The sequence below is a fragment of the Astyanax mexicanus genome, unplaced genomic scaffold, assembly GCF_023375975.1.
Source record: "Astyanax mexicanus isolate ESR-SI-001 unplaced genomic scaffold, AstMex3_surface scaffold_31, whole genome shotgun sequence".
In the NCBI taxonomy this organism is placed as follows: domain Eukaryota; kingdom Metazoa; phylum Chordata; class Actinopteri; order Characiformes; family Acestrorhamphidae; genus Astyanax; species Astyanax mexicanus.
The window spans coordinates 7,353,287-7,373,359 of record NW_026040041.1 but is presented as its reverse complement, the minus strand read 5'-3'; the positions used below and the strand labels follow the sequence as shown (position 1 = coordinate 7,373,359).

The following is a 20,073-nucleotide window of genomic DNA, read 5'->3' as shown; positions in this document are numbered from 1 at the left end:
AACTCTGAGAGAACTCAACCTGAATAATAATGAACTGCAGGATTCAGGAGTGAAGCTGCTCTCTGCTGGACTGAAGAGTTCACACTGTAAACTGGAGAAACTGAAGTAAGATCATCAAAATACAACAAACAGAGAATCTCACCTTCACACACACACACACACACACAAACATGATCTCTTATGCAAATTATATTAAGCAGGTGTGCTCTGACTATTAGTCTAGATGGAAACAGGGGTCCACGAGCACATAGTGGATTTTTTTTCACCACCTGTTTTTTCTTAATCTTTAAAGTGTCTATTTTAAGATTCTGACAGGTAACAGGATGAAATAATGTCCCATGACATTTATTTTTAACCCTTTAATGCATCTATGCTAATTCCAAACCAGAAAAAAATAATGAAGAAAATGGCATAGCTCCTTCAGTTAACAACCTATACAGACAAATGAGCACACTTTTCCATACAATTCTGGACCAAGGAATTTAACGGAGTGGTTATTTTTTACGTTTTTTACACATTTTGACTTAATTCTGGGAAAAAATAAAAAAAATGAGCAGAAAATGTTAATTTGCTTGTACGTTTTCATGTTATACTAAATTCCTGCACACTAAATAAAAACATCCTGAGATTTTTCTTAGTCCTTAAAGTGTCTACTGACAGGTAACAGGACAAAAAATGTCCTGTGGGGCTTATTTTTAACTTTTTTAAGTTTTCTTAGTTACAGTAAAGGTAAACTTAAATATGTGCACACTGGAACAAAATCGTTGGTACACTTCAGTTAAAATAAGATAAAAACACAGTAGTTGCAATTCATATAGCCATAATGTTGATACAGTTGCAACAAACAGTATATGAACCCTTTGGGATTACTTAGATTTCTGCATAAATTGGTCATTGAATGTGTTCTGATCTTCATCTAAGTCACAACAATAAACAAACACAGTCTGCTTAAACTAGTACCACACAAAAATGATATGTTTGCATGGTTTTATTGAGCACAACATGTTAACATTCACAGTGAGAGGGGAAAAGTATGTGAACCCCTAGGCTAATGACTTTTCTAAGAGCTAATTGGAGGCAGGATGTGATGAGATTGGATGTGTTGGTTAAAGCTGCCCTGCCCTATAAAAACACACACCAGTTTTGAGTTTGCTGTTGTTAAGAAGCATTACTTGATGTAAATCATGCCTCACACAAAAGAGCTCTCAGAAGACCTACGTTCAAGAATTCCTCAAGAATGAGGAAAACATTAAACAAGAATGGAGTTTATGGGAGGAAACCACGGAGGAAGCTACGAAAAAACATTGCTGCACATTTGAACTTTGCAAAAGAGCACCTGGATGCTCCACAGCAGTACTGGCTTAATATACTGTGGACAGATTAAACCAAATTTGAGTTGTTTGGAAGGAACACACAATGTTATGTATGGAGAAAAAAGGCACAGCATTTCCCCAGTTTACCAAGACATTTTGCAGGAAAACTTAAGACCATCTGTCCGCCAACTGAACCTCAACAGGATGGATGATGCAACAAGACAGCGACCCAAAACATAGAAACAAATCAACAATCGAACGGCTTCTACAGAAGAAAATACGCCTTCTGGAGAGTCCTGACCTCCTGAACCCAATTGAGATGCTGTGGCATCATGACCTCAAGAGGGCGATTCACACCAGATATCCTGATAATATTATAGCTGAACTGAAACAGTTTAGTGAAGAGGAATGATACAGAATTCCTCCTGACCGTTCTGCAGGTCTGATCTGCAGCTACAGGAAACTATTGGTTGAGGTTTTTGCTGCCAAAGGAGGATCAACCAGTTATTAAATCCAAAGGTTCACATAGTTTTTCTACCCTCACTGTGAATGTTAACATGTTGTGTTCAATAAAACCATGCAAACATATTTTTTGTGTGGTATTAGTTTAAGCATAGTGTGTTTGTCTATTGTTGTGACTTAGATGAAGATCAGAACACATTTAATGACCAATTTATGCAGAAATCCAAGTATAATCCCAAAAGGTTCACAAACTTTTTCTTACAACTGTATATCTTTAAACTGAAAAAAGTAATAAACGTAAAAATACTAAACCTAATGAAAATCAGACATTAGACTATTTAGAGACAGGCTGATGACGCTGTAACGCTACCCTCTCACAAGACAGAGCAAGACAAGACAGAGCAAGATGGCAGCCCACAGTGACTAACCAAAACAAACATTGGAAGCTTCAGAATACGTATACTTTTTCAGCCAGGAGCAGGTCACGTCTCTGGCAAAGGAGAAAAAAAACACTACAGGACAATATAAACACCATCACAAACCAACTCTCATCTGTTCTCAAGGAAAACAAGGAAATGAAACGGACAGTACTCGACTTACAAGCTCACAGTACCGCGTGCACCGCATGGGGGGAATAAACTCACAATACCAACGCCCCAGACCCATTGTAGCAAAAGTGGAACACTATAAACACAAACAATATTCAGCAAAGGAAAGAACTGAAAAAAAAAAAATGTACAACATTAACGACCAGTACCCCCGAGAAATACTCAAAAGACTTCTCACCGTAAGAAAACAGCTCATACAAAATGGAAAAAGGGCAGTTCTTCTTAGATAAACTCTATGTGGATGTTCAGCTGTACAGAGATAAGGAAATCACGCCCTGGCTGTACTGATGCCGGTTGGGTGCTCATTAATGGAGACGCACCACAGCTGTTTACCTGACTGCGCACCACAGATCTATCTATCTATCTATCTATCTATCTATCTATCTATCTATCTATCTATCTATCTATCTATCTATCTATCTATCTATCTAGACAATTACATATACTTTAATAAGAAATATACATGCAAATATATACACAAATAATGTACATAAGAATACTGTCTGAATATGTATTTATAACTATCCATCACTACATCGCACTCGTCTACACTGCACTTTTCTTTATGCATAAAACAGGAAAACAACACCACACTACCCTGTTCATGCCTACACTAATCTTTCTCTCTATCTCTTACCTGAGATAAAATTACATCTGCCTGAACAGAAACATGAACATCACCACACTATCATCTACAAACTATCTGACACCCACCAACACTCCAACATGCAACAATTAATTTTTTTTACATGGAACATACATGGAATCGGCTCCCAAGAGAAAAAAACTAAAATAATCCTCCATCTCAGCCGTTTAAAAGCAGATATATACCTTCTACAAGAAACTCACCTAACAGAATCAGATCAACATAAACTGAAATCAGTAGAACACAATCATATATTTACAGCCAATTATAACTCTAGACAAAGAGGTGTAGCCATTTTAATACATAACAAAATCACATTCACACACAATACTACAATCACAGACCCAGATGAACGATTTATCATCATAAATATCACCATTAACAACCACACTTTTACCATTGCTAACATCTACAGACCAAATATTGACAATCCCTCATTTTTTCATGACTTTTTTACACAAATTTCCTCACTATGTAACTCTTCAATCATCATCAGAGGCGATTTTAATACAGTTATAGACTCATCTTTAGACCGATCAGCTCATACTCAGAACACACGCAACTGGAATTCCACTGAAATAATAAAACAGTACATGCAGGATTTTGGTCTTGGTGATGGGTGGCGACAAAATCATCCAACAACCAAAGAATTCACATTTTACTCAGCAGTACATAAATCATATTCACACATTGATTATTTACTAATTAGTAATTAAATTTTGTCAAACATTGTACATATATAAATTCACCCTATCACAACAAGTGACCATGCACCTCTCTCAATGATATGGAATTCAAACACTGAATACATACTGAAAATATTTAGCAAATCTCATTAAGCTTAATAAAGAAAAAAATATTTTTCCAACCATAAAAAGATACCTGATACCTGATGAAATTAACGACACCTTTAAAGATTTTTAAAAATGTTTATTCATCAGGCAATGAAACCAACTTAGATGAAATCAGTAACTTCCTGGACCACATCAAACTGCCTAAATTAACCAAAAACCAAAAACATACACTTGAAATACCATTATCTCCAGAAGAATTCTACAAAGCCCTAAAACACACTCCTAACAATAAAGCACCAGGACCTGACAGATTCCCTGCTGAGTTTTATAAACACTTTTGGTCATCCCTATCTCAACTGTTTTACAGAATGATATCAGAAATTAAACAAAATGCAAAACTACCAACAAACATGAATACTGCAATCATCTCCCTTCACCTTAAACCAAACAAAGACCCTACCCTACCATCCAGCTACAGACCATTATCATTAATAAATACAGACACAAGAATAATCAGCAAGGCTCTAGATAACAGAATAGAAACAATAATCCATAATTTAATACATCCTGATCAAACTGGATTTCTCAAGGGTCGACATTCATCCACCAATATGTGCAGATTAGTGAACATAATAGATTACACCTCTCACCAGAACATACCAACAGCAGTTGTAGCCCTGGATGCAGAGAAAGCCTTTGATAGAGTGAACTGGAAACTCTTATTCACCACACTGCACAAACTCGGGTTTGGAGAATCATTTATTAATTGGATACAGATTTTATACACTGCACCTAAGACCACAGTCAACACCAATGGGGTAATATCTCAACCTTTCACACTACACCGGGGGACTAGACAAGGATGCTGTCAGCCCGCCGACTCCACCCTCTCCTGCCCAACAGCGCTTGGCTTCACCGTAGTTTTAATCACCGGCCCCACCCTGAGCACCTGAACTCTATTACCAGCTCTATAAAGGAGCTCCAGTTAAGAGACTCTCTGCGAAAAGTTAGCATTTCATTTGAACTCTAAGCTCTGAGCATTATATTCGTATTGTTTTTCTGGTAGTCTGACCTCTAGCCTTGTTTATTTACTTCGTCTCAGCCTTTTCCTCTGAATACCCTGTTTGCCTGTGATTCGACCCGTGCCTGTATTTTGGATTGTTTATTTGAATAAACCCAGTTTGCATCTGCATTCAGTCTCTTTACCTGTTTATGGTGACAGATGCTCACTCTCTCCTTATCTATTCTCTATCTTCATAGAACCGCTAGCAGCAGCGATACATCAAAATACAAACATTAAAGGAATCCAAACACCCAACATGCAACATAATATCAGTCTATATGCAGGTGATATCTTACTATTTCTACAAAAAACAGTTATTTCAATAAAAGAAACAATCCAAACAATCGAAAATTATTCCAAAATATAAGAGTATTCAATCAAATGGTCAATATCTGCAATTCTCCAATAAACATAAATAAACCTGATGTTAAACTGAAAACACTACCCATCCCCATGTGCACTAATTCACATATCTGGGTGTGAGGGTCTCCCCCAGCTGTCAGAGTTGTTTAAACTCAATTTAAACTCATTAAACTAAATCAATAAGTGATGATCTCCGCCGTTGGACAACACTTCCCCTTTTACTTGCTGGCAGAATTGCTACAATTAAAATGACAGTATTACCAAAAATCAATTATTTATTTTCAATGATTCCCATTCAGCCCCACCCACCTGGTTTCAAACTCTAAATACCACAATAACTGAATATTACTGGAAAAATAAACCACCCAGAATCAAACTCACAACATTACAGAACTCAAAATCACATGGCGGCCTAGAGGCACCAAACTTCCACCATTATTTTCACAAGATAACAAACTCTGTACTCACACCAACCAGACATTCACCCATCTGGAACAACCCGGACTTTATCATTGATAAAAAACACTAAACTACCCACCTTGAATCGAAAAGGGATCACACACCTCAAACACATGTATCACAATACCACCTTAATGTCACTACCACAATTAACCCAGAAATATGGCATTGGGAGAACTCAATTTTTACAATCCCACCAGTTAAGATCAATCATCTGTTCAAAAATCACCCCAATCACATTAGACCTGCCTTCACCAATTTCAGAATTTCTTAGCATTACTACAACAAATAAAATATTATCCAAAATATATAAAATAATATCTCAATTGAATCTTACTATTAGCTTACAGTGCAAACAATGGGAAGAAGATTTATCATTAACTCCTAATGCTGATTTCTGGGTCCAGGTGTGTAATAATAATCACAACATGATCAAAAACACTAATTTACAACTCATCCAGTATAAAGTTATTCACAGAGTTCACTACACCACACACAAAATGTATAAAATGGGATTCACAAACTCACCAACTTGTACACAGTGCAATCAAAACACAGTTGATAATTATATCCACGCTATGTGGCACTGCACACCCGTTAAACAGTTCTGGAAAGAAGTTATTACCCTCCTATCTCATGCCCTCACCACCCAAATCCACCCAACACCATCACTCTGCCTACTAGGAGACACAACAACCACTAACACAACACCATAAAACAATAGAATAATCTTAATGTCACAAGTCATCACCAAGAAAATCATCCTCATAAACTGGAAAACAAAAATAACATTAACATCAATCACTGGAAGAACCTACTAACAGACTATCTCTATCTAGACACTCAAAACCCACCAAAAACACAGATTCAGACCCAATTTAGACACATCTAATTCAAACTTTACATTAAATCACATAATAATCCAACACAAGATAAAACATAGCAAAACTAGAAGTTAAAATTGCACATAAGTTCATGATTCTGTTTTCTGTTTAGCTATATTTTGGTATATATATGTATGTATCTTTCTTTCTTAATTTTAATTTTTCTTTGTTTTTTTTGTTTTTGTTTTTTTGTTTGTTTGTTTGTTTTTTTCTCCCCCTGTAACCCCTTCTGCATCTCACTTCCTCCAACCCTAAACCCCCAACTATATTAAATGAATATAGTTATATACAAATGAAACAAATGAATACCAGACATTGCTTTTGAAGTGTGGTTCAACAGAATCATTTAAAACAATACTAAATAATCTTATTCTAATTTCACCCTCATATAGAGAAATACACTGAGCAGCATGTTCTCTGTGGAAAAGTGTTCTATTCTGAGCTCTGAGAAGTACATGCATGTCTGTTTATCTGAATTTAAGTTCAGTGTTAGTTTAATCTGCAGTGTGTGAGATTCAGCTAAATGAATGATCATGTCTTGCTTTAATAATTGATGAAATAGTTAGTTGATATAATTGATGAAATAGAGTTAGTTTGTGTGTGTGGAGGATATGTATATGTATTCATGTGCATATTATTGTTTATAGTAAAGGAAGGGAAACATGTTAAACATTTCTTAAATATGTAAAACATATTTTACATAGTTCACACTGTAAACTGGAGAAACTGGAGTAAGATCATCAAAATACAACAAACAGAGCATCTCACCTTCACACTCACACACACACACACACACACACACACACACACACACACACACACACACACACACACACACACACACACACAATTAAATAATTAAAACCAGCATCACCTGAATACTTTTGATATTCCAGTATAAATGTGGTCATTTCACAGAGGACAGATACTCCATTAGTAAAGCTGCATCTAATTATTTGTACTTTTTGATCAAAAGATCCTGATCCAATAAAATATTAAGATTTTTTTGTCAGTGTTACACCACAAGGTACATTTTTGACTTAATGGGAACCATTGTTTCATTAGTTACAGTAAAAGAGATAAAAAAACTTTTTACATACATTTAATATAATTTTTTCTCAGGGCTTAGATAGAGAATGTATCCTAGTTCAGTAGAGGTGTAGTTGTGAAGTGTAATACAATGATTTAGTTTGTAAATATTCCTGCATTTTCTCTGCTGTTCTACACTGAACATGAACTGATCTCTACTAGAAAGGTGATGGAACCTATCCTTTATATTCCTATAGGCTATAAGAACCATGTCAGTAGAGCATGTTCTCTGTGGAAAAGTGTTCTCTTCTGAGCTCTTTATCAGAAGTACATGCATATCTGTTTATCTGAATTTTAAGTTCAGTGTTAGTTTAATCTGCAGTGTGTGAGATTCAGCTAAATCATGTCGTGCTTTAATAATTGCTGAAATAATCTCTGAAAAATATGTTAACCAATTTATTGATAAAAAATTGGAGTTAGTTTGTGTGTGGAGGATATGTATATGTATGCATGTGAGAGGCATTTTAAACCTTTCTTAAATAAGTAAATAATATTCAGCTTTACTTACTTTAATTCACTCAATAATCGTATAAAATTTCTACATAAACTATTCTACATAATAGATATATTTAATAGATGTATTAGATAGGTAATAGATATATAATAGACATATTTACACCTCTTCCTAAGGGGTGTGTGTGTTTATATGTCAGTGTTTCTAATGGATTATCATTTCTCTCTCAGGCTGGATTGGTGTAATCTATCAGAGAAAAGCTGTGCAGATCTGGCCTCAGCTCTCAGCTCAAACTCCTCAACTCTGAGAGAACTGAACCTGAGTAATAATAAACTGCAGGATTCAGGAGTGAAGCTGCTCTCTGCTGGACTGAAGAATCCACACTGTAAACTGGAGAAACTGAAGTAAGATCATCAAAATACAACAAACAGAGCATCTCACCTTCACACACACACACACACACACTACACACACAAACATGATCTCTTATGCAAATTATATTAAGCAGGTGTGCTCTGACTATTAGTCTAGATGGAAACAAGGGTCCACGAGCACATAGTGGATTTTTTTTCGCCACCTGTTTTTTTCTTAATCTTTAAAGTGTCTATTTTAAGATTCTGACAGGTAACAGGATGAAATAATGTCCCATGACATTTATTTTTAACCCTTTAATGCATCTATGCTAATTCTGAACAAAAAAAAAAATAATGAAGAAAATGGCATAGCTCCTTGAGTTAACAACCTATACAGACAAATGAGCACACTTTTCCATACAATTCTGGACCAAGGAATTTAACGGAGTGGTTATTTTTTACGTTTTTTACACATTTTGACTTAATTCTGGGGAAAAAAAAAAAATTGAAGAAAATGTTAATTTGCCTGTACGTTTTCACGTTATACTAAATTCCTGCACACTAAATAAAAACATCCTGAGATTTTTCTTAGTCCTTAAAGTGTCTACTGACAGATAACAGGACAAAAAATGTCCTGTGGGGCTTATTTTGAACTTTTTACTACATCTATCCTAATGCCAAACCTGAAAAATAATTAATAAATTGGCATATCTCCTTAAGTTAGACAGACAAATGAGCACAATTTTCCATACAATTCTGGGCCAAGAAATTCAATAGAATGTTTATTTTTAAGTTTTTGACACATTTTGACTCAATTCTGGGACAAAGAGATTTAAAAAAATAACAGAAAATGTTAAGGTCGCATGTTTGTTTTCAAATTATACTAAAATCCTGTGCACTGGATAAAAACATCTTGATATTTTTCTTAATTTTTGAAGTGTCTATTTTAAGATAATGACAGGTAACAGGACAAAAAATGTCCTGTGCAGCTTATTTTTAACCCTTTACTACACCTATCCCAAATCCGAACCTAAAAAAATATAAAGAAATTGGCATAGCTCCTTCAGTAAAAACCTATACAGTCAAATGAGCACACTTTTCCATACAATTCTGGGCCAAGGATTTCAATACACATTGACACATTTTGACTCAATTCTGGGACAAAAAGATAAAGAATTAGCAGAAAATGTTATGGTTGCCTGTACACTTTTATTTATTTTTCTACACTTTTCTTCTCCCATTTCTGTTTTATTTATTTCTAATGAGAGAGGTTACTTTACGATCCTGCTTCTTTTCCTCCTAAGTTTTTTAGCTGTAATGTTTATAATATTTATTGATCATCCCCATCCAATAAAATATTGAGAAAAAATATTTTTAAAAGTTGCAAAACTAAAAGGTTTTGAAGATGTAGCCATGAGATAACCACTCTATTAACAGTGAAACTGTGAGACTTTTTATTCAAAGAGAAGTTTTCTTAGTTACAGTAAAGGTAAACTTAAATATGTGCACACTGGAACAAAATCGTTGGTACACTTCAGTTAAAATAAGATAAAAACACAGTAGTTGCAATTCATATAGCCACAATGTTGATACAGTTGCAACAAACAGTATATGAACCCTTTGGGATTACTTAGATTTCTGCATAAATTGGTCATTGAATGTGTTCTGATCTTCATCTAAGTCACAACAATAAACAAACACAGTCTGCTTAAACTAATACCACACAAAAATGATATGTTTGCATAGTTTTATTGAGCACAACATGTTAACATTCACAGTGAGAGGGGAAAAGTATGTGAACCCCTAGGCTAATGACTTTTCTAAGAGCTAATTGGAGGCAGGATGTGATGAGATTGGATGTGTTGGTTAAAGCTGCCCTGCCCTATAAAAACACACACCAGTTTTGAGTTTGCCGTTGTTAAGAAGCATTACTTGATGTAAATCATGCCTCACACAAAAGAGATCTCAGAAGACCTACGTTCAAGAATTCCTCAAGAATGAGGAAAACATTAAACAAGAATGGAGTTCATGGGAGGAAACCACGGAGGAAGCTACGAAAAAACATTGCTGCACATTTGAACTTTGCAAAAGAGCACCTGGATGCTCCACAGCAGTACTGGCTAAATATACTGTGGACAGATTAAACCAAATTTGAGTTGTTTGGAAGGAACACACAATGTTATGTACCCTACCATCCAGCTACAGACCATTGTCATTAATAAATACAGACACAAGAATAATCAGCAAGGCTCTTGCAAACAGAATAGAAACAATAATCCATAATTTAATACATCCTGATCAAACTGGATTCCTCAAGGGTCGACATTCATCCACCAATATGTGCAGATTAGTGAACATAATAGATTACACCTCTCACCAGAACATACCAACAGCAGTTGTTACCCTGGATGCAGAGAAAGCCTTTGATAGAGTGAACTGAAAACTCTTATTCACCACACTGCACAAACTCGGGTTTGGAGAATCATTTCTTAATTGGATACAGATTTTATACACTGCACCTAAGACCACAGTCAACACCAATGGGGTAATATCTCAACCTTTCACACTACACCGGGGGACTAGACAAGGATGCTGTCAGCCCGCCGACTCCACCCTCTCCTGCCCAACAGCGCTTGGCTTCACCGTAGTTTTAATCACCGGCCCCACCCTGAGCACCTGAACTCTATTACCAGCTCTATAAAGGAGCTCCAGTGAAGAGACTCTCTGCGAAGTCTTAGCATTTCATTTGAACTCTAAGCTCTGAGCATTATATTCGTATTGTTTTTCTGGTAGTCTGACCTCTAGCCTTGTTTATTTACTTCGTCTCAGCCTTTTCCTCTGAATACCCTGTTTGCCTGTGATTCGACCCGTGCCTGTCTTTTGGATTGTTTATTTGAATAAACCCAGTCTGCATCTGCATTCAGTCTTTTTACCTGTTTATGGTGACAGATGCTCACTCTCTCCTTATCTATTCTCTATCTTCATAGAACCGCTAGCAGCAGCGATACATCAAAACACAAACATTAAAGAAACCCAAACACCCAACATGCAACATAAAATCAGTCTATATGCAGATGATATCTTACTATTTCTACAAAAAACAGTTATTTCAATAAAAGAAACAATCCAATCAATCGGAAATTATTCAAAAATATAAGAGTATTCAATCTATTGGTCAAAATCTGCAGTTCTCCCAATAAACATAAATAAACCTGATGTTAAACTGAAAACACTACCCACCCCCATGTGCACTAATTCACATATCTGGGTGTGAGGGTCTCCCCCAGCTGTCAGAGTTGTTTAAACTCAATTTAAACTCATTAAACTAAATCAATAAGTGATGATCTCCGCCGTTGGACAACACTTCCCCTTTTACTTGCTGGCAGAGTTGCTACAATTAAAATGACAGTATTCCCAAAAATCAGTTATTTATTTTCAATGATTCCCATTCAGCCCCACCCTCCTGGTTTCAAACTCTAAATACCACAACAACTGAATATTACTGGAAAAATAAACCACCCAGAATCAAACTCACAACGTTACAGAACTCAAAATCACATGGCGGCCTAGAGGCACCAAACTTCCACCATTATTTTCACAAGATAACAAACTCTGTACTCACACCAACCAGTCATTCACCCATCTGGAACAACCCGGACTTTATCATTGATAAAAAACACTAAACTACCCACCTTGAATCGAAAAGGGGATCACACACCTCAAACACATGTATCAAAATACCACCTTAATGTCACTACCACAATTAACCCAGAAATACGGCATTGGGAGAACTCAATTTTTACAATACCACCAGTTAAGATCACTCATCTGTTCAAAATGGTTGGTTTCAGAATTTCTTAGCATTACTACAACAAATAAAATATTATCCAAAATATATAAAATAATATCTCAATTGAATCTTACTATTAGCTTACCGTGCAAACAATGGGAAGAAGATTTATCATTAACTCCTAATGCCGATTTCTGGGTCCAGGTGTGTAATAATATTCACAACATGATCAGAAACACTAATTTACAACTCATCCAGTATAAAGTTATCCACCGAGTTCATTACACCACACACAACATGTATAAAATGGGATTCACTATCTCACCAATTTGTACACACTGCAATCAAAACACAGTTGATAATTATATCCACGCTATGTGGCACTGCACACCCGTTAACCAGTTCTGGAAATAAGTTATTACCCTCCTATCTCATGCCCTCACCACCCAAATCCACCCAACACCATCACTCTGCCTACTAGGAGACACACCACCCACTAACACAACACCACAAAACAATAGAATAATCTTAATGTCGCGAGTCATCACCAAGAAAATCATCCTCATAAACTGGAAAACAAAAATAACATTAACATCAATCACTGGAAAAAATCTACTAACAGACTATCTCTCTCTAGACACTCAGAACCCACCAAAAACACAGATTCAGACCCAATTTGGACACATCTAATTCAAACATTACATTAAATCACATAATAATCCAACATAAGATAAAACATAGCAAAACTAGAAGTTAAAATTGCACATAAGTTCATGATTCTGTTTTCTGTTTAGCTATATTTTGGTATATATATGTCTATTTCTTTCTTAATTTTAATTTTTCTTTGTTTTTTTTTGTTTTTGTTTGTTTGTTTGTTTTTTTCTCCCCCTGTACTCCCTTCTGCATCTCATTTCCTCCAACCCTAAACCCCCAACTATATTAAATGTATATAGTTATATACAAATGAAACAAATGAATACCAGACATTGCTTTTGAAGTGTGGTTCAACAGAATCATTTAAAACAATACTAAATAATCTTATTCTAATTTCACCCTTATATAGAGAAATACACTGAGCAGCATGTTCTCTGTGGAAAAGTGTTCTATTCTGAGCTCTTTATCAGAAGTACATGCATGTCTGTTTATCTGAATTTAAGTTCAGTGTTAGTTTAATCTGCAGTGTGTGAGATTCAGCTAAATGAATGATCATGTCTTGCTTTAATAACTGATGAAATAATCACTGAAAATAATCTGTAACCAATTTATTGATAAAGAAATTAGAGTTAGTTTGTGTGTGTGGAGGATATGTATATGTATTCATGTGCATATTATTGTTTATAGTAAAGGAAGGGAAACATGTTAAACATTTCTTAAATATGTAAAACATCTTCAGCTTCACTCATTTTAATTCAGTAAATAATAGTATAATATTTTTACAGGAACTTTTCTACACAATATATATATTTACAGTTCACACTGTAAACTGGAGAAACTGGAGTAAGATCATCAAAATACAACAATCAGAGCATCTCACCTTCACACACACACACACACACACACACACACACACACACACACACACACACACACACACACTCACACACACACACACACACACACAATTAAATAATTAAAACCAGCATCACCTGAATAATTTTGATATTCCAGTACAAATGTGGTCATTTCACAGAGGACAGATACTCCATTAGTAAAGCTGCATCTAATTATTTGTACTTTTTGATCAAAAGATCCTGATCCAATAAAATATTAAGATTTTTTTGTCAGTGTTACACCACAAGGTACATTTTTGACTTAATGGGAACCATTGTTTCATTAGTTACAGTAAAAGAGATAAAAACTTTTTACATACATTTAATATAATTTTTTCTCAGGGCTTAGATAGAGAATGTATCCTAGTTCAGTAGAGGTGTAGTTGTGAAGTGTAATAAAATGATTTAGTTTGTAAATATTCCTGCATTACTGCATTTTCTCTGCTGTTCTACACTGAACATGAACTGATCTCTACTAGAAAGGTGATGGAACCTATCCTTTATATTCCTATAGGCTATAAGAACCATGTCAGTAGAGCATGTTCTCTGTGGGAAAGTGTTCTCTTCTGAGCTCTTTATCAGAAGTACATGCATGTCTGTTTATCTGAATTTTAAGTTCAGTGTTAGTTTAATCTGCAGTGTGTGAGATTCAGCTAAATCATGTCGTGCTTTAATAATTGCTGAAATAATCTCTGAAAAATATGTTAACCAATTTATTGATAAAAAATTGGAGTTAGTTTGTGTGTGGAGGATATGTATATGTATGCATGTGAGAGGCATTTTAAACCTTTCTTAAATAAGCAAATAATATTCAGCTTTACTTACTTTAATTCACTCAATAATCGTATAAAATTTCTACATAAACTATTCTACATAATAGATATATTTAATAGATATATTAGATATGTAATAGATAAATAATAGATATATTTACACCTCTTCCTAAGGGGTGTGTGTGTTTATATGTCAGTGTTTCTAATGGATTATCATTTCTCTCTCAGGCTGTGGGACTGTAATCTATCAGATAAAAGCTGTGCAGATCTGGCCTCAGTTCTCAGCTCAAACTCCTCAACTCTGAGAGAATTGTACCTGAGTGTTAATGAACTGCAGGATTCAGGAGTGAAGCTGCTCTCTGCTGGACTGAAGAATCCACACTGTAAACTGGAGAAACTGTGGTAAGATCATCAAAATACAACAAACAGAGCATCTCACCTTCACACACACACACACACACACACACACACACACACACACACACGCACACACACACACACACATACAAACACTACACACACAAACATGATCTCTTATGCCAATTATATTAAGCAGGTGTGCTCTGACTATTAGTCTAGATGGAAACAGGGGTCCACGAGCACATAGTGGATTTTTTTTCGCCACCTGTTTTTTTCTTAATCTTTAAAGTGTCTATTTTAAGATTCTGACAGGTAACAGGATGAAATAATGTCCCATGACATTTATTTTTAACCCTTTAATGCATCTATGCTAATTCCGAACCAGAAAAAAATAATGAAGAAAATGGCATAGCTCCTTGAGTTAACAACCTATACAGACAAATGAGCACACTTTTCCAAACAATTCTGGACCAAGGAATTTAACGGAGTGGTTATTTTTTACGTTTTTTACACATTTTGACTTAATTCTGGGAAAAAATTAAAAAAATTAGCAGAAAATGTTAATTTGCCTGTACGTTTTCACGTTATACTAAATTCCTGAACACTAAATAAAAACATCCTGAGATTTTTCTTAGTCCTTAAAGTGTCTACTGACAGGTAACAGGACAAAAAATGTCCTGTGGGGCTAATTTTTAACTTTTTACTACATCTATCCTAATGCCAAACCTGAAAAATAATTAATAAATTGGCATATCTCCTTAAGTTAGACAGACAAATGAGCACACTTTTCCATACAATTCTGGGCCAAGGAATTCAATAGAATGGTTATTTTTAAGTTTTCGACACATTTTGACTCAATTCTGGGACAAAGAGATTTAAAAAAATAACAGAAAATGTTAAGGTCGCATGTTTGTTTTCAAATTATACTAAAATCCTGTGCACTGGATAAAAACATCTTGATATTTTTCTTAATTTTTGAAGTGTCTATTTTAAGATAATGACAGGTAACAGGACAAAAAATGTCCTGTGCAGCTTATTTTTAACCCTTTACTACACCTATCCCAAATCCGAACCTAAAAAAATATAAAGAAATTAGCATAGCTGCTTCAGTTAAAAACCTATACAGTCAAATGAGCACACTTTTCCATACAATTCTGGGCCAAGGATTTCAATACACATTGACACATTTTGACTCAATTCTGGGACAAAAAGATAAAGAATTAGCAGAAAATGTTATGGTTGCCTTTACACTTTTATTTTTTTTTCTACACTTTTCTTCTCCCATTTCTGTTTTATTTATTTCTAATGAGAGAGGTTACTTTACGATCCTGCTTCTTTTCCTCCTAAGTTTTTTAGCTGTAATGTTTATAATATTTATTGATCATCCCCATCCAATAAAATATTGAGAAAAAATATTTTTAAAAGTTGCAAAACTAAAAGGTTTTGAAGATGTAGCCATGAGATAACCACTCTATTAACAGTGAAACTGTGAGAATTTTTATTCAAAGAGACGTTTTCTTAGTTACAGTAAAGGTAAACTTAAATATGTGCACACTGGAACAAAATCGTTGGTACACTTCAGTTAAAATAAGATAAAAACACAGTAGTTGCAATTCATATAGCCACAATGTTGATACAGTTGCAACAAACAGTATATGAACACTTTGGGATTACTTAGATTTCTGCATAAATTGGTCATTGAATGTGTTCTGATCTTCATCTACGTCACAACAATAGACAAACACAGTCTGCTTAAACTAATATCACACAAAAATGATATGTTTGCATGGTTTTATTGAGCACAACATGTTAAAATTCACAGTGAGAGGGGAAAGGTATGTGAACACCTAGGCTAATGACTTTTCTAAGAGCTAATTGGAGGCAGGATGTGATGAGATTGGATGTGTTGGTTAAAGCTGCCCTGCCCTATAAAAACACACCAGTTTTGAGTTTGCTGTTGTTAAGAAGCATTACTTGATGTAAATCATGCCTCACACAAAAGAGATCTCAGAAGACCTACGTTCAAGAATTCCTCAAGAATGAGGAAAACATTAAACAAGAATGGAGTTCATGGGAGGAAACCACGGAGGAAGCTACGAAAAAACATTGCTGCACATTTGAACTTTGCAAAAGAGCACCTGGATGCTCCACAGCAGTACTGGCTAAATATACTGTGGACAGATTAAACCAAATTTGAGTTGTTTGGAAGGAACACACAATGTTATGTACCCTACCATCCAGCTACAGACCATTATCATTAATAAATACAGACACAAGAATAATCAGCAAGGCTCTTGCAAACAGAATAGAAACAATAATCCATAATTTAATACATCCTGATCAAACTGGATTCCTCAAGGGTCGACATTCATCCACCAATATGTGCAGATTAGTGAACATAATAGATTACACCTCTCACCAGAACATACCAACAGCAGTTGTTACCCTGGATGCAGAGAAAGCCTTTGATAGAGTGAACTGAAAACTCTTATTCACCACACTGCACAAACTCGGGTTTGGAGAATCATTTCTTAATTGGATACAGATTTTATACACTGCACCTAAGACCACAGTCAACACCAATGGGGTAATATCTCAACCTTTCACACTACACCGGGGGACTAGACAAGGATGCTGTCAGCCCGCCGACTCCACCCTCTCCTGCCCAACAGCGCTTGGCTTCACCGTAGTTTTAATCACCGGCCCCACCCTGAGCACCTGAACTCTATTACCAGCTCTATAAAGGAGCTCCAGTGAAGAGACTCTCTGCGAAGTCTTAGCATTTCATTTGAACTCTAAGCTCTGAGCATTATATTCGTATTGTTTTTCTGGTAGTCTGACCTCTAGCCTTGTTTATTTACTTCGTCTCAGCCTTTTCCTCTGAATACCCTGTTTGCCTGTGATTCGACCCGTGCCTGTCTTTTGAATTGTTTATTTGAATAAACCCAGTCTGCATCTGCATTCAGTCTCTTTACCTGTTTATGGTGACAGATGCTCACTCTCTCCTTATCTATTCTCTATCTTCATAGAACCGCTAGCAGCAGCAATATGTCAAAACACAAACATTAAAGGAATCCAAACACCCAACATGCAACATAAAATCAGTCTATATGCAGGTGATATCTTACTATTTCTACAAAAAACAGTTATTTCAATAAAAGAAACAATCCAAACAATCGGAAATTATTCCAAAATATGTATTCAATCAATTGGTCAATATCTGCAATTCTCCAATAAACATAAATAAACCTGATGTTAAACTGAAAACACTACCCACCCCCATGTGCACTAATTCACATATCTGGGTGTGAGGGTCTCCCCCCAGCTGTCAGAGTTGTTCAAACTCAATTTAAACTCATTAACTAAAACAATAAGTGATGATCTCCGCCGTTGGACAACACTTCCCCTTTCACTTGCTGGCAGAATTGCTACAATTAAAATGACAGTATTACCAAAAATCAATTATTTATTTTCAATGATTCCCATTCAGCCCCACCCACCTGGTTTCAAACTCTAAATACCACAATAACTGAATATTACTGGAAAAATAAACCACCCAGAATCAAACTCACCACATTACAGAACTCAAAATCACATGGCGGCCTAGAGGCACCAAACTCCCACCATTATTTTCACAAGATAACAAACTCTGTGTCACCCATCTGGAACAACCCAGACTTTATCATCGATAAAAAACACTAAACTACCACCTTGAATCGAAAAGAGGATCACACACCTCAAACACATGTATCACAATACCACCTTAATGTCACTACCACAATTAACACAGAAATACGGCACTGGGAGAACTCAATACCACCAGTTAAGATCGATCACCTGTTCAAAAATCACCCAATCACATTAGACCTGCCTACAGCAATTTCAGAATTTCTTAGCATTACTACAACAAATAAAATATTATCCAAAATATATAAAATAATATCTCAATTGAATCTTACTATTAGCTTACAGTGCAAACAATGGGAAGAAGATTTATCATTAACTCCTAATGCCGATTTCTGGGTCCAGGTGTGTAATAATAATCACAACATGATCAAAAACACTAATTTACAACTCATCTAGTATAAAGTTATCCACCGAGTACACTACACCACACACAACATGTATAAAATGAGATTCACAAACTCACCAATTTGTACACAGTGCAATCAAAACACAGTCGATAATTATATCCACGCTATGTGGCACTGCACACCCGTTAACCAGTTCTGGAAAGAAGTTATTACCCTCCTATCTCATGCCCTCACCACCCAAATCCACCCAACACCATCACTCTGCCTACTAGGAGTTACACCAACCACTAACACAACACCACAAAACAATAGAATAATCTTAATGTCGCGAGTCATCGCCAAGAAAATCATCCTCATAAACTGGAAAACAAAAAATAACATTAACATCAATCACTGGAAAAAATCTACTAACAGACTATCTCTCTCTAGACACTCAGAACCCACCAAAAACACAGATTCAGACCCAATTTAGACACATCTATTTCAAACATTACAGTAATCCACCAAAAGATAAACCGTAGCAAAATCATCAGTTAAAATCGCACATAACTTCATGATTCTGGTTTCTGTTTAGCTATATTTGTGTATATATATGTATGTATCTTTCTTTCTTTTTTTTCTCTTTTTTTTTCTTTTCTTTTTTTGTTTTTGTTTGTTTGTTTTTTTCTCCCCCCTTCTGCATCTCACTCCCTCCAACCCCCCCCCCAAACTATATTAAATGTATATATGTATGTATAAATTAAACAAATAAAGGAATAAACAAAAAGTATTAATAGTCCTCCGAGGATATGTATATGTATTCAGGTGCATATTATTGTTTATAGTAAAGGAAGGGAAACATGTTAAACATTTCTTAAATATGTAAAACATCTTCAGCTTCACTCATTTTAATTCAGTAAATAATAGTATAATATTTTTACATGAACTGTTCTACACAATATATATATATATTTACTAGATGTATTTTAATTAAACAAGGATTGTATAACTATTATGGAATAAAGCATAATTATCTCAAATATATACTAATAGGGGTGTGTATATTTATATGTCCGTGTTTCTAATGGATTATCATTTC

General features: G+C 35.2%; 1 protein-coding gene across 3 annotated transcripts in view; it reads left to right on the top strand.

Annotated features, from left to right (window-relative positions):
• The window catches only part of LOC111189535 (NACHT, LRR and PYD domains-containing protein 3-like), a 103,258-nt gene that overhangs the window by 22,059 nt on the left and 61,126 nt on the right, over window positions 1–20,073 (top strand). For 2 of the 3 annotated variants that reach the window (XM_049472893.1, XM_049472892.1), the window contains exon 4: window positions 8,366–8,539. The exons of the other annotated variant lie outside the window; for it this stretch is intronic. In XM_049472893.1, the coding sequence (XP_049328850.1) occupies window positions 8,366–8,539 (174 nt within the window). The remainder of the gene's footprint in view (window positions 1–8,365; window positions 8,540–20,073) is intronic. 3 annotated transcript variants of the gene reach the window in all.